Source organism: Manis pentadactyla, chromosome 8, assembly GCF_030020395.1.
Source record: "Manis pentadactyla isolate mManPen7 chromosome 8, mManPen7.hap1, whole genome shotgun sequence".
In the NCBI taxonomy this organism is placed as follows: domain Eukaryota; kingdom Metazoa; phylum Chordata; class Mammalia; order Pholidota; family Manidae; genus Manis; species Manis pentadactyla.
The window spans coordinates 121,466,837-121,480,753 of record NC_080026.1 but is presented as its reverse complement, the minus strand read 5'-3'; the positions used below and the strand labels follow the sequence as shown (position 1 = coordinate 121,480,753).

At 36.0% G+C, this 13,917-nt stretch overlaps 1 protein-coding gene across 11 annotated transcripts in view; it reads right to left on the bottom strand.

Moving 5' to 3' along the window:
- Positions 1 to 1,691: 1,691 nt before the first annotated feature.
- Positions 1,692 to 13,917, bottom strand: part of ADD3 (adducin 3) — a 143,933-nt gene continuing 131,707 nt past the window's right edge. For 10 of the 11 annotated variants that reach the window (XM_036898767.2, XM_036898768.2, XM_036898773.2 and 7 more), the window contains 9 exons: positions 13,609 to 13,752; positions 13,399 to 13,497; positions 12,127 to 12,309; positions 11,291 to 11,548; positions 9,866 to 9,985; positions 9,314 to 9,400; positions 6,305 to 6,428; positions 4,592 to 4,687; positions 1,692 to 3,973 (listed from right to left, as the gene is read on the bottom strand). In XM_036898767.2, the coding sequence (XP_036754662.1) occupies positions 3,681 to 3,973; positions 4,592 to 4,687; positions 6,305 to 6,428; positions 9,314 to 9,400; positions 9,866 to 9,985; positions 11,291 to 11,548; positions 12,127 to 12,309; positions 13,399 to 13,497; positions 13,609 to 13,752 (1,404 nt within the window). In that variant the 3' untranslated portion in view covers positions 1,692 to 3,680. The remainder of the gene's footprint in view (positions 3,974 to 4,591; positions 4,688 to 6,304; positions 6,429 to 9,313; positions 9,401 to 9,865; positions 9,986 to 11,290; positions 11,549 to 12,126; positions 12,310 to 13,398; positions 13,498 to 13,608; positions 13,753 to 13,917) is intronic. The other variant, XM_057506311.1, reaches the window with a different exon arrangement.

Sequence of the window (13,917 nt, the reverse complement as noted above, 5' to 3'; positions counted from 1 at the left end):
TTCTAGCACCTCCTTTTCCTTTTCTACAACCCTGTGTTTTATGATCTACAAACTGGGGATAACATCTACATTGTTGGGAGGCTGGAAAGGTCAAATGAGGGAATCATTAAAGCACTTAGTATATATTTAATACACAGAAAGCAACAAAAAATGATAGATATTACCAATTATATCCCCAGTCAAAAAATGTAGGTCATTGAAGGGGGCATTATATTGCCACCCACAGGCATGAAACTCCCCTGAGGAGTCATTTTCTACCATGGTTTCTTTCTGAGATCACACATCAAAATTTTTCAATGTATTCTCCATTGTCACTGGAGTCTCTGCTGGTAGGATGTGCACTGGTGAAATGGGATCCGCTAACACAACAAAGTTGAGAACAGTTTAGTGAGGAGAATGATAAGGAAGAAAGGAAAAGTTTTCTCTACTAAGTTCTGGGTATTTCACAACAAACATGGTGGTGCCTACAGACTATTTAATGAAGTGAATGAAGTGCAAGGACAAGAAACACAATGGATTGTTAGGTCTATTCCACCCTCTAGTGGCCACAAAGAAGATTGTTCTTTTTAAAATTCTGGCTTGGCCAAGACAGCACTTAGGATGTGTATACATTCTTCAGTTTAAAAAATAACCAGCTTATGTTTTCTGCTTCTGTCCAACAAAAGACCAAACAAAGAAAACAAAAACAAACCAACCATGCTGTCAATCTGATCCATTCAGTTTTCTATTCCCTGCTGAATGGAAATACTAACAAAGGAAAAGGCAGAGGCCACACTACCTTTCATGCTGTATCGACTCTCCAGTGAGAACTCAAGGTAATTGTCATTATTGTTTTATGGAAAGGAATTCTGAAATCAGCATCTTTCTAAAGCAGCAATTTTTCACCACAGGGTTATTTACAAACCAAGGTAAAGATTAAATATGCCTAAGACTATGAATCTATTCTTCCCTGCCCAAACCCTTTATTTTTATAATGGGTAATTATAGAAAAAACTTCAATTAACCAGAACCCAACTCACCACAATTTCCCCTCCTGTGCTCTATTTTTAGGACAAAGTGGGGAAAAAAATTCACAACAAATCATTCATATGAGGGATTTAGTGTGAAACTCTTCTAGGCTGGATTATCTTAAGTAGAAAAAACCCAGAATAAAATTACATTCATACCATGACAACTAATACATAGGAAATACATATATAACTGAACAAGAGCTGAAAGAGAATGTTTTTTGAATGTTAATGCAGTAGAATTGTAACCTATTTTCTATTCTTTCTGCTATTTTCTTTATTGCTACATTGTTACATAAATAAAAGCAAAGAGAAGGGTAATGTATAAGCTCAGCACATATTGTGCAACATTTCCTATTCTATAACCAAAGATGTGAACAGTAGAATTGAGACTGAGGATCAGAATGCTAAGTCCTTCAAAGATCTTAGGCTCTCAGAGATACAGTTATGGTCAACCATAACCTATCAAGTCAAGTAACAGGTCACTTGGGGAATATTTCTGCCAGTATGAGCTGAGACAAAAATCATATAGTTGATTTTCAAGTAATTTGAGAATAACTTTATCATGACATCTCTTATTCAGATTTTACTCAAAATCTCACTGAAGTATAAAACACAAGAGTCCAGAAAGTAATTCAGGTTAAGTAATCACCCCTCAATTGAAAGCTCATTATTCCAAATCCATCTATTTAAAATACTGTTTATTTGTGATTTAACATTAATTAGCATTACATCTAAGAGCAATATCAGATAACATTTATACATTTTCCACAGGACACAGGGGTTCACTGGCTCATTCTTTATGCCAAAGCAAGTATATAGAGGCATTAGCAAAAGGTGCAAATAGTTTTCACTGTTGTTTAAAAAATATTTATGCACATTGCATTCATTTAAGATATATATATTTTTAAAAAGTTATGGAAAAGCATAGTTCACAGGTTACTGTTTCTACGTACATTGTAATACAACATAAATGATGTAGAACATAATAAAAAAAACTTCAAATACAGAATTAAGCAACTGAAAGTTTCCACTAAGAGATTAAAACACTGATTCCAGTAGTTAGTGAGATCTAGAATGAAATTTCCAGGCTCTGTTTCAACTTTGTATCATCATACACACACAGTCAAAGAGAACCAGCCCCAGAACACACTGTAATCAATGTAATTTTTACATGCCAACTCACCCCCCCAGAAACACTTTGGGTTATTTTTTACCCACTGACCATTTTGGATCATTGATTTTTATTTTACATTGATTTGTGACATGACTTGGGTGAAGGGGAAAAAAAAAACTATATTAAGCCTAGTTTTTAATTTGTATTTACATCAGAAAGAAAGTTAACTGAAAAGATAGGACAAATTTGTAAAAATCAGAAAGTGGTAGTTTTCTCACTAGGGGGATTAGACCCACTGATTTTTTCTTGTGCTGCCTTGTAAAGATACATGAGTTGAAAGGATTTGACCTCCTAAATTCAACTATCAACAATGATATTGAACCTAATGATTTTCACAGAGAAGCAGAAGTTTATAAATTTGGGACATGTTTCTACTGATAAATTACACTTCAAATCCTATCCTGGCTATGAGTTATTATCCAAACTAGAATACTTTTCATGTCACTTCTTTTGTTCCCTTCATTTTTCACTTTCTCTTTCATTTTCTTCCTTTTCAATTTGATTATCTTATGAGAGCTTCTCCAATGATTAGCAATAATAAGAGGAAAAACAGATTTAAAAGGTTCAAATATGAATCTAGTTATGCTTTTAAATGCTCTAATCCCCTTTTGATATCAAGGCCCTGGATTCTTGAATTATATTGAAGTATACTTAGTACCAAGCAGCCTCAAATACACTCTACTGTTAAATGATTAGCTAATATGTTTATGACACTTTTATACTGAATGGTATACAAACATCTCAACATACAAAAATCATTTTTGCCAGAGTTAAACTAAATAAACCATGTTATGTGTACAAAATCCCCTTTGTTGAAAAATAAGGGGCACTCTAAACTAATAAAAAAGGAAGTTTTCAAAAATTATAGTTTACTAAAATGACCTTTTTTTTGGGAGGGTGCAAACAAAGTTACTTCAGGCGAGAACATTTTATACAATGAATAAAATTCCAAATGAATCTTTTCTCAAATTAAAAAAAATTATATGCCAGTGTATACTAATGTTGTAGATTCTTATCTTAGAAGCTTTTAAAGCATTCTGTTAATGCCCACTGTAACAATGGGAACCAAAAGGTACAGCTGATAATCATCATAAAAAATTATAATCTGATTACCAAATGAATCAGGTGTTGAGAAATAAAAATTCTCTTCCTTGTTCACTGGTAATTTCTTTCCAACAGATACTATGGAGAAGGCCTGAAGTAATTCAGATATCTGTTTGTGGTGAATTATAATATTTCATGAGGGCAGAGCTACTTAAAACTAGCAATTGTTTAAAAATTCAAAGCCTTTTTTTTACATATAAAATGAGAGATGATATTTAAAGTATTTTTCATAATATGCTTTTATTTTAGTAAAACTTCTTTCCAGTTCTTAAAGTCCAGTTTGCTGCATACCCCCAATCTGGTCTACCACTGCATATTAATGATCAACTTAAATGTGGTATTTAAATGTGCAACGTTACATTGTAATAATAGTAATTATAAAAATACTTCAGTTAGGCTTCAACTTTCTCCTTTTTTTTGTTCTTTTTCAGAAAAGAAGGAGTGCGGAACTTCTTCTTTTTCTTGGACGGTGATTTTGAAGGTGAGCCTTCAGGTGACAGGACTTCTTCAATTTTTTCTGGAGACTTAATGGTAATCTCGATGTTCTCTATGGTCGTGCTGGTAGTTAGCCTACTCACTCGCTTAGCAAGCTCGTCTTCAACATCATGCACATCATCCTTGCCATTCACCACCATGACCGGCACTTCCATGGAGATGAAGCTCTTGGAAAACAGCTCATGGTTTTCTACGAAAGGGGAGGGTTTTTTTTTTTTTGTTATTTTATATAGTTAACATAGTCCCTCTATTTTATACAACTGAAATGTGTTAAGCAATGTACTAAAGCATTACTTTAGCTCCAATGAAGAGATCATTATTGTAACAGACTATGGATCTCTTAGTAAGCTTATTTTCTTAAGTGGTATATAAATGGGAAGGGGACAAAGTTGTTAGACTAAAGAATGAAAGCTAGGTAAGTCCAGTTTCATGACTTGATAGTTTCACTGTAAATCAAGTCAGTATAAATGAGGAAGACAGTACAGGTTTTTCTTTAAGTTTGGGATCACTTGGCAATCAAAACTGAAAAATGATTTCATGCTTCTGATTGCAAGGCATATAAAAAACTTATTTTAATTTCACAAATTCTTAAGAACAGGTTGCCAAAATCCAGATTAAGGTAAATCAATAGAAACACTGAAGAAGTGGCACTCCATTTAATAAAACTAAGATTATTGGAGCTTTAAGTAAAATCCACGGCAAACTTACTGCAGTCAGGTGTTCGGATTTCCTTAAATGAAAACATACAACGGAAGGACAGACTCTTGAGACCAATTCAGTGAATGCTATGGGAAATTACAGTGAATACCTTCTAATTTTTCAGGGATATTTTGCGGAGACTGAGTTTGAGACTGAATTTGTGAAACAGATGAAGCGTCATCTGAGAGTAATTCCTGCTCAGCATCTGTTGGATAAGAGTTGAGTTAAAGCCATGCAAAACAAGAAGCATAAGATTTCAAGGGAGGTTAGTGCATACATCAAATGCCTGAATACAGAGATGATCAGCTCTTTAGCAATGAGCTGAGCATGCTAACAGTTACCCCATATATCGATAATTAAGCACTTAAGAGGAGGTTAATGTGTTAACATTTCTGGCAGCTAATAGTAATTTTACATACATGCTCACTAAGGAAACATGGCTTCTGGCAGCCCAGGCAAATAAAATGTTTGCATTTAGCTTTTGCCAGAGTGTTAGAAACCAAAATACATTGAGCAGCCAGATGACAAGAATTATGAAGCCTCACCAATGATGCTACATTAATGAGGCATAATGCTTCATGGAATTTTTGAATATCCAATTAGTGATTCCTGTGGACCAATATTAGTGAGCTAACTCAGAAAGTCATAATGATATGGAGGAAACTATTCATAAAGTTATATATAAAAGGTGATGGTTCTAGAGTGCAATATTTATTACCTGGCTTCTTTAGGCTTTCAAAAAATAAGAGATTAAAAAGGGAAATTTTACAAAATACAAAAATATAGAAAGTTTCCAACCTTATGTTATAATAAACAAACTCGGTAATACCACTTAGGACATTTAGGGTAATTATCTTAATGAGTCAGGATGACTCCCTTTGTGTCAAAGGCACTAAAACACTGATAAAAACCATTCCCTGGATGAGCCAGATGCTGTCACTCTTCTTACATGATACTAACATGGACAGAAACTCTTGAACACTTGGTTCTATTTTCCTTTGGGTAAAAATTTCAACTCTATGTTGTGGATGTTCTAAAGCAGAGACTCTACCCTTTTTGGGGTCACAGACTTGTTGTCCCCCATGCCGAAATTCCCCTTCCCCAAATGTGTATTGTACAAAATTAAGCACATATTTTTCAGATGGCTCATGGACTGTCTAAAGATTATCCAAAGACCCAGGAATGAAACCCCTGCTATAAAGAATCTCTTATTCTTGAGAAAAAAAAGCTAGTATTTAATTAGCTGGGGTGTTTTCATTAACTTCTTAAATATAATCCTTACTTAGGGTTCTAAAGTCAGAAAAACTTGAGCTCAGCAGAGTGCCCATTGCCTAAGGAAAGTCACATGGAAATTCTAGTTTGCTTTATATTTTGATTTTGAAATTACAATATTGGCACTTTGAGACATCCAGGAACAACAGAGATTTTACAAAGCATTAATGCCACATACTTGTGAATCTATAATTATGTCAAAATGTTTTTTAAAAAGCCACATTCTCTGAATGTTTAAACCTATTAACGTACCGTCATGTACTCTAGCTAGTAATTCTTTACCCATCTGAGGATTTCACTTTACCACGGAAGACTTTTCACTACCTCCTGAGGAAAACCATTTTCTCTACATGTTAACATAGATGATCCGTAGTGGCTCTTTGTATTTCAGCCCTACCTATGGTCAGTAACGACTGGAAGAGATGACATAGAATAATCAATTATAAAAGGAACATTTTAAGAAAACATCGATTGTCTTCTATCACCCAACTTCAGATGCTCCGTTGTTAGCAGTGTGGTTACCCTAGGCTCAATCTAAAAATTAACTGACCTTCTAGCCCTTGCTGTTTGCGTTCTATTGTCTTCTTATACTCTTCAAGTTCTCCTTCTGTGAGATGACTAAAGGGATTGGGAGGAGCTGGTGGGGCAAGATCGTCATCTTCAAATTGCATGGTCTTAAAAGAAAAGCATTGACTCGTTAGTAAGAGCTTTACTTATACCTGTATACTTACATACTTATATATTTATACCTATATACTTATTTATAAATATAATTACATATATATTCAACTTCATTCACATACGTATAAAGGCATATATTGGTGTCTGTGATATCCCACTGCACAGAAATCATAATAAATGATAAAGCAACCTGCTTTGTTTAAAATACTTATATCAGATGTGCAATTTTAGACTACTGATCCAATGGACTAAAATTTCCAGTGCTGTTTCCTTAAAAGCCTGTATAGGTCAATTTAAAAAACTTAAAAAAAAGATAAAATAAAACTAAGGCAATTCTAATAAGCTTCCCGTAACTAAGAAATACCTTAAAAACCAAGAATTTCCTCATTTCAAAAGCCTTTGTAAAAAATGGCTTAGGAAAAGAAACTGTATCAAAAGAACACTTTTAATTTGCTATGAAAATAAATTTGTAGCTATTTGCTCTAGGAAACAGATTACTGAGACTTTGAGTTAAACCTGGCAGACTGAGCCCATGCATTTTTAAAAATCCCTCCCAAAACCTCACTAAGATGAGAGTAAAGGAACAATAACAAAAATGGTATAAACTTCTAAGGACAAAAAGAATGGGAGAGGAGACAACAGAGGATGAGAAACGTTAGCACATGTTTTGGCAGATGGGAAGCAGTGGGAAGAATGGTAGCACAGCTGAGAAGGTTGAAGCCTTAAGCCAGCAAAGAAGGATGCGAAACGAGACGCATGCTGACGTGCTCTGTGGAGGTCTGGTAAGGCAAGAAACTAGAGGCTTCAGGATCCACAGAAAGTGGGTGTGAAGAAGAGCTGAAAAGGGGGACAGGTTATAAGTCTGAGTAAGGTACAGGTAGGTTCTCAGGTCTCCTTTCCTATTCCATACAAGCATTTACCTCTCTCCCATCTCTGAGAAGATCAGAGGCTTATTTTTCAGAGCAACTTACTTAGTAGGGACAACAAAACACAGCTGAGGGCTTCCAGAAATATGATGGAAGACAAGAATGAGCCTGGCGAATTCTCTGGATAAATTGAGTGGTCCCGGATAAAAGAATCAAAGATATGAAGATCTGGGGATTACCCAGAGAAACAACCCAGTCCATATCCAATCACTCTCAGTGAGGCCCCCTGATTCCCAAGCTCTGCACACCCACAGCTTCTGTGTGTTTTTTGGTGTCTCATTCTAAAACATAAAGCAAGCAACTACCACAATTTCCAGACACTTGAAGAAAGCTTCCAAGATGGAAGATAGAGATCAGGATAAACAAGAAAAAGGGAACTCACACACACACTACAGGCAGCTGAAGAAAATTTAAAATTGATTCTCTTGGAGCAATAAGAGAAAATATTATATCCATGAAAGTTAAGGATTTTATTTTTAAAAATTCAGGGACTAAGAAGTCTTAAAAATAAAAATAAAAAAATCAAAATAGAAAACCAAACAGAAGGGTTAGAAAATAGTCAACAAATCTCCCAGAAAATAAGATAAAAAGGCAAAGAGATGGCAAATAGGTAAGGAAAAAAATCAGAGGCTCAGTCAAGGAGATCAATTTAACAGTATATCCTGACAAAGAAACTGGAAGGAAAAACTATTGAAGAAATACTTAAAAAAGAAATTCCCAGAATTGAAGGATATGACTTTGCAGATCAAAAAGGGTTACATTTATAAATGCTAAGAACAAAGACTAAAAAGAAATCTACTACAAAGCACAGCATCATAAAATTTCAGAACAGCAGGCATGCAGAAAAGGTCTAAAAGAAAAACAAGGCCCAAAGGTACATGAACCACAATGCTCTCCTACTACTCAACAGCAGCATGGAGTTTAGGGGACAATACAGTGATGCTTCTCATCTTTGGGGGAAAACTATGTCTAAACTAGAATTCTCTATTTTATGCACATCTGAAGGCAGAATATAGGATTTCATTCTGCTACTTCCTATGCATCCTTTTCCAGAAAGGTACTAAGAGATGAGCTCAATGAGGAAGGAGTCAATCAAGAAGGTGGAAGTTACATGATGAAGGAAAGAGGGGACACAGGTCTCCTGAGGTTGAGCCTGAGCAGCTGGCCTGAAGACAAGTAGCCCAGATAGGGACCAGAATGACAGAGGGCTGGAACTGAGACATTATCTACTACTTTTGGCCCTTGGGAAAATAATATTAAGAGGGACTTTATAATTCTGTTGAAAAGTTTGGGAAGAACTAAGCCAGTGACCCCAAACACTAAGCCAACAAGAAAAGGTGACAGTTATTAACTCCAGGGGGAGGAAAGTTTGTATGAGAAAGGAAAGGTAATCATGTAAACCTGGCTCAGCAGTAAACATTTAATAATATAAACGTTGAAAGCTGATTCAACAAAAGAAATTGTGATATATCTTTACTGGGAGAATAAGAAAACAAGGCATTGTATAAACAGGCTAAATCCTCATCTTTCATAAGAGAAGTCATATTGTCTTTCATTAATTCTAAGATGCGCTTTTCCCCCACATCTTCCCATTTTTGCAATTGGGATTCAACTCATAATTGATGACTTCCCATTATGTTTTTTTCTCTTTTAATGATATATACAAAACAAGTGCTTCTTACAGTTGATGATTGATCTGGTAAAATATAGCTGAGGTCTAAAATTGGTAAACCAAGAAAAAGCAGAACAAAGATGATTTTTAGAAACATGAAGGTAAATGCTGGAAGAAAACCCCTAGAAGTTGGGATTGAAGGTAACATTTTAAGTCTTATGGATTACTTTACTTTTTAACTTGTGCTTATGTTAACTTTAGTAAAAATAAATACTCATAAAATGCCAAGAAGTTAATGTGGTAGATCAAAACCAAAGATCATACTGCTTCATGGACTTACAGAAGGAGGCTTATCCACAACAATTCCAGCAAGCAACTGAGATTGTGGTCCTGCTGTTTTCAAGTCATACCGGTTTTGTTCTCGAATCTGAAATGAAAAACAGTAACAAGTTCTTGGGGGCAACTATGCATATGACCTTTACTTTCTCTTTTCCTAAAGGCCTACTATTTGACCATCCTAGAGGAAGAGCCTCTATAATTCCCACCTGCAGAAAGCCCTCTTGTAGCATCCTAACAACTCACGTTAATTTCCTCTACTTCTTTTGAAATGTGATTTCCTGTTGTCTTATACTATTAGAGAACTACATTTTTCACAAATGCCAGGGTTCTCAACAGCAGAAATTATGTTTAACATTTCCTCCCCGTGCAGCCTGCTCACCAGCAACTAGCACAGAGCTAGAGGTATTGAACACAAGCTAAAATTACACTGACTTAAATTTCAAATTCTGTATTCAAACCCTTAAGCTTGGTATAAGATTCAATCACTAGTGATTTAAACATAGAACAGCACAAAAATGCCTCCCCCAGCCACAGAAGACCATGTACGTCTTACCTTATTTCTCTTTTCTAGTACCTCATTTGGGTTTGTGTTTAAAGGAACAAACTGATTTGGATCTTCAATTTTGATAGGTGTTCCACTACTAACTTTAGAAGAATCTTCTGCTTTCATCCACTAGAAATAAAAAAATTTTCTAAAATGAAGTTTTGTGTTTAGGAAATAGGACAGGCTTTTGATAGCTGTTCATTGACTCAATATTTTAAAGAACTTCACTAAGCAGAACTTAGTGGGCAATTGGTGTATATGCTGTACTAATTAGAAAGACTCACAAGAAGCATTCACTTAAAAAAATGTCATAACTATTCACAGGAATACTCAATCAATACTGATTTCTAATCTCCTTTTGGCATTTTAAAATATGATGCTGGGAGTATTTCAAGCCTGGATACAGAGCTTGATCTCACATAATTCACATTCATAGCTGTTGCTCGCACTGAACTTTCATCAACCAAGGACGGCTAAGAAGTCACCAACAAGGACTCAAGGATTCTCTGAAGATTCACTTTTCCACTTCGGTTTTATTTTTGGCTGACAGAAAAGGCCAAGTCCCTGATCAGCATTTTACAAAGGGGATAACCTGGGAGTAATCTACCGGATAACAGAACATAGGGATGGAAGAGCCTTATATAATTCTCCTCATTTACCCAACATTATATCCCTTAAAGAATGCTAATATTCCTCAAGATTAATGATGGCTGGCCATCAGTTTCTGTCAGTAGAAGTAACTCTGGGAAACTTATGAGTTTAATTATGTTCTTTTACTAGGAGGTAAGAATTCTTATAAACTAGGGGAAAAACACTGATGCCTAGGCATTTCCATATTGAATAAATCATATATTGATTTATATGATAGAATGAACTAATTTTGAGTATCCAGATGATATTTGGTGATAAGCACTCTGAAACTAAACCAAATCTGAAGCAAACTGCTGAAAAAGATAATCAGTTTCTCTATCTACAAGATTTGGCCTAAGGGTATCTGTGTGCAGTACTCACAAACTTTGGCACATTATGTGTTGGTAACTTCTATAGTTCTGATTCACTGGTACAATATAAGCTACAAGGCACTACCACATAGAGGGTAAAAACTGGGTTCCAGACCCAGACTGTCTGCATTCAAATCCTGACTTTGCCATATGCAAAATGATTGGCTTACTCCTATGCACCTCCATTTCCACATCTATAAAATAAGGGGGAAAAAAAGCATCCTCTCTATATTAGGAGAATTAAATGAGATCATTCATGTATGGCACTTAGAACAAAGTGCCTTGCACACAGTTAATACCCTATAAATGACAGTGACATTATTATTGCTAGTAATATATATTCTACTCTCTCAGTATTTCTGACATAGAACATTCAATTCACAAGTAACTAGGCAAAAGCTTTAGGAGAGGCAAATGGAAAGCAGCGGCATACTGTGATTTTGGTCCTGGGACTGGTCTCCCCGTTCCGAGACTCCTCAGGCACATTCACTTTCATGTACGTGTTTGGGGAGTTCAGCCACCTTGTTTTCTCGCGCTGCTGTCTCTGCGCCATGTATTTGAGAGGGGAGAGGGGCACCGTGTCGTCTTCAAAGGAAAAAGCAGTCACAGTTGCTGGGATTTCCACATCACTCTTGTGCCTAGGCTTCTCTCGAATGAGAGGATGTCTGTAAGCATAGCCTGTTCTATACCCCTAGGGAGGGAAAAAATCACATTTGAAGCAATCAAATCTGTATCAAACATAGTATTTGGATTCTAATTCTTTATACAAATAATTAAAAAGACTCCTTTGTTGAAAAACAAAGGGGAAAACAGCCTTCCAAACCCCACATAACTTCCACATAACACTAAGGTTGAAATTAAGTAAATTTCAAGATTTGGTTAAAACTGATTCCAGCTGACAATGTAATTTCCACTCACACAACTGTTCCTGACAAAGGTAATTTCAAAACAGCTGACCAGAAACATTTTCCTAACTACAACCAGTTTTCTGGAAGCCAAATCTCAGTGCTCACTGAAGTCTTTGTTCCTGGAGCTGAAGGCAATCTGCCTTCTGACTGTTAGTGGAACAGGGTAGAATCTAAGATGTCATCTGCATGTTTCACTGTTCGATTCTTAAAAATGTAGCAAAATTACACTGACATATCTTCCTAGGGTCACACTCAGCTTCCTGAGGAGTAAGGAGCATCTTCCAATACCAGAGGCGATGCAAGCATCTGCTCTTGAATCTGATGACACGAAATCCAAGTTTATGTTCAAATTTTCACCTACCAAATTGTCCAGAGTCCTCATCAGCCCTTCAAACTCAATCTCGCCAACCTTCCATTTTTGATGGGAACCCATGTTCACACCTCCTCCTCCAGATGTTGCCACAGTGTAAGTGAGCGCTTTATACTTGTGCAGATCCAGGACAAGAAGATTGTCTACGCCACCTGCCCCTGCTAATGCCTGCACCTGTAATCAATGTCAAAATACACAGAGGCACAAGACTGTGAAGACTATAACGAGCATTTTACTTTTAAAGAGGCACAATTTTGATTCAGCAAATATCCATAATACTTGTTCAGGCTATTAACAACAAAAACAAGGCAATATACTTGTGAAAGCAGGCTGCTAAAGTATCTTTTCTAGCTATCTGAAAAAGTTACCATCTAGGACTCTGATCCTCCCTGATGGAAAACACATTAAGAGCCATACCTTTTAACATATTTGAAGAAACTGAATTCTCCTGCCAAATTTTAAAGTTCTTCTCTTGCAGTGTTCCTGTAGCTATCCAGTTAATGCTTTTTCTGGAAATTATAACTTTAAAGGGATATAGACATTATACTGTGAATTTAAGAATATTTAAGCAGAAGAGGTCTGCTCTTTATCTTAACTTTTCATTGCCTCATTTGACCATGAAGGAAAAAAAAACCCAACTTGATTGTTAAAACAAGTTAAAGTTGGTAGAATTTTTTCCTCTTTTTTGTGACCCTTCCAATAATACATTTGCCTTAAGAGGATCTGATTTTGAAGAGGGAAATTAGGGCCATTAAGTACTTTCAGCTTCTTTGAGGAAATGAGTGGTTAATAAATATCCAACTTATTACAGTAGTGAGGCTGAGGCTCTGTAGTCATTGGAGAATGCATGAGTTTATAAAACTTCTGGCCCTGTTCTTACACTTTTCAAAAAAATGACCACAATATATGTGAGCTTTGATGACTAGCAGTTGCCTTTGTCTCTCAATTAGTACTATACCACTAGAGGGTGAAAACAGAGAAATGTGCAATTATACTGTCTTAAAGAATAGGATTATGGGGTAAATGATGTTTATGAGGCTTAATTTATGTGTGTCTATATGTGAATTTTAATTTTCTTTCCTACTATTTTCAATTGAAGAACTGAGTTAGCCCTCTTTACTCAAGTAAAGCATAACTCTTAAAAGACAAAGCCAAACAAAAAGCCACCAACCAATATAACTTTGGACATAATTAAACACAAAACCCAACTCAACAAGCAAATAACAAAGCAAAAAAAGGGGGTGGGATGGTAATTTTTCCTACCTGAATCTCACAGGCTATCTGAGCATTAAAAATATAATGAAAAGCCTCCTCAACTGTTTCTCCAAGTGCCACCACACCATGGTTTCTGAGTACCAGCACCTAAAATAGAATTCCAAACCAATCACTTTAAATAACTGGCATAGCTCACAGTGTTTTCATCAACACAACACCAACAAAAATAGCTCCTCAGATAGAAGCTCTACTTCATACCTTACAACTTGGTCCCAGAACTTTCTGCAGTTGAATTCTCTCCTCCTGTTCATCAAGTGACCCCTGGTAGTCGTAATAGGCAACATCTCCCAGGATCAGAGACTCCTGAGAAATTGGAAGGATCCCACACTTCATGGAAGATACCTATTGGGTTGATGTCAAGATAACACATTTAGTTTCTAAATACACTTCCACAGAAACCTGATTCTTCAGTCAGCTCAGAAACGTTGGCCTATTCACTGTGTTCACCTTTCCAGCCCACCCTCCACTTTAGTTCTTCACTTCTTCCCCAGCCAAAAAAGGACTTAG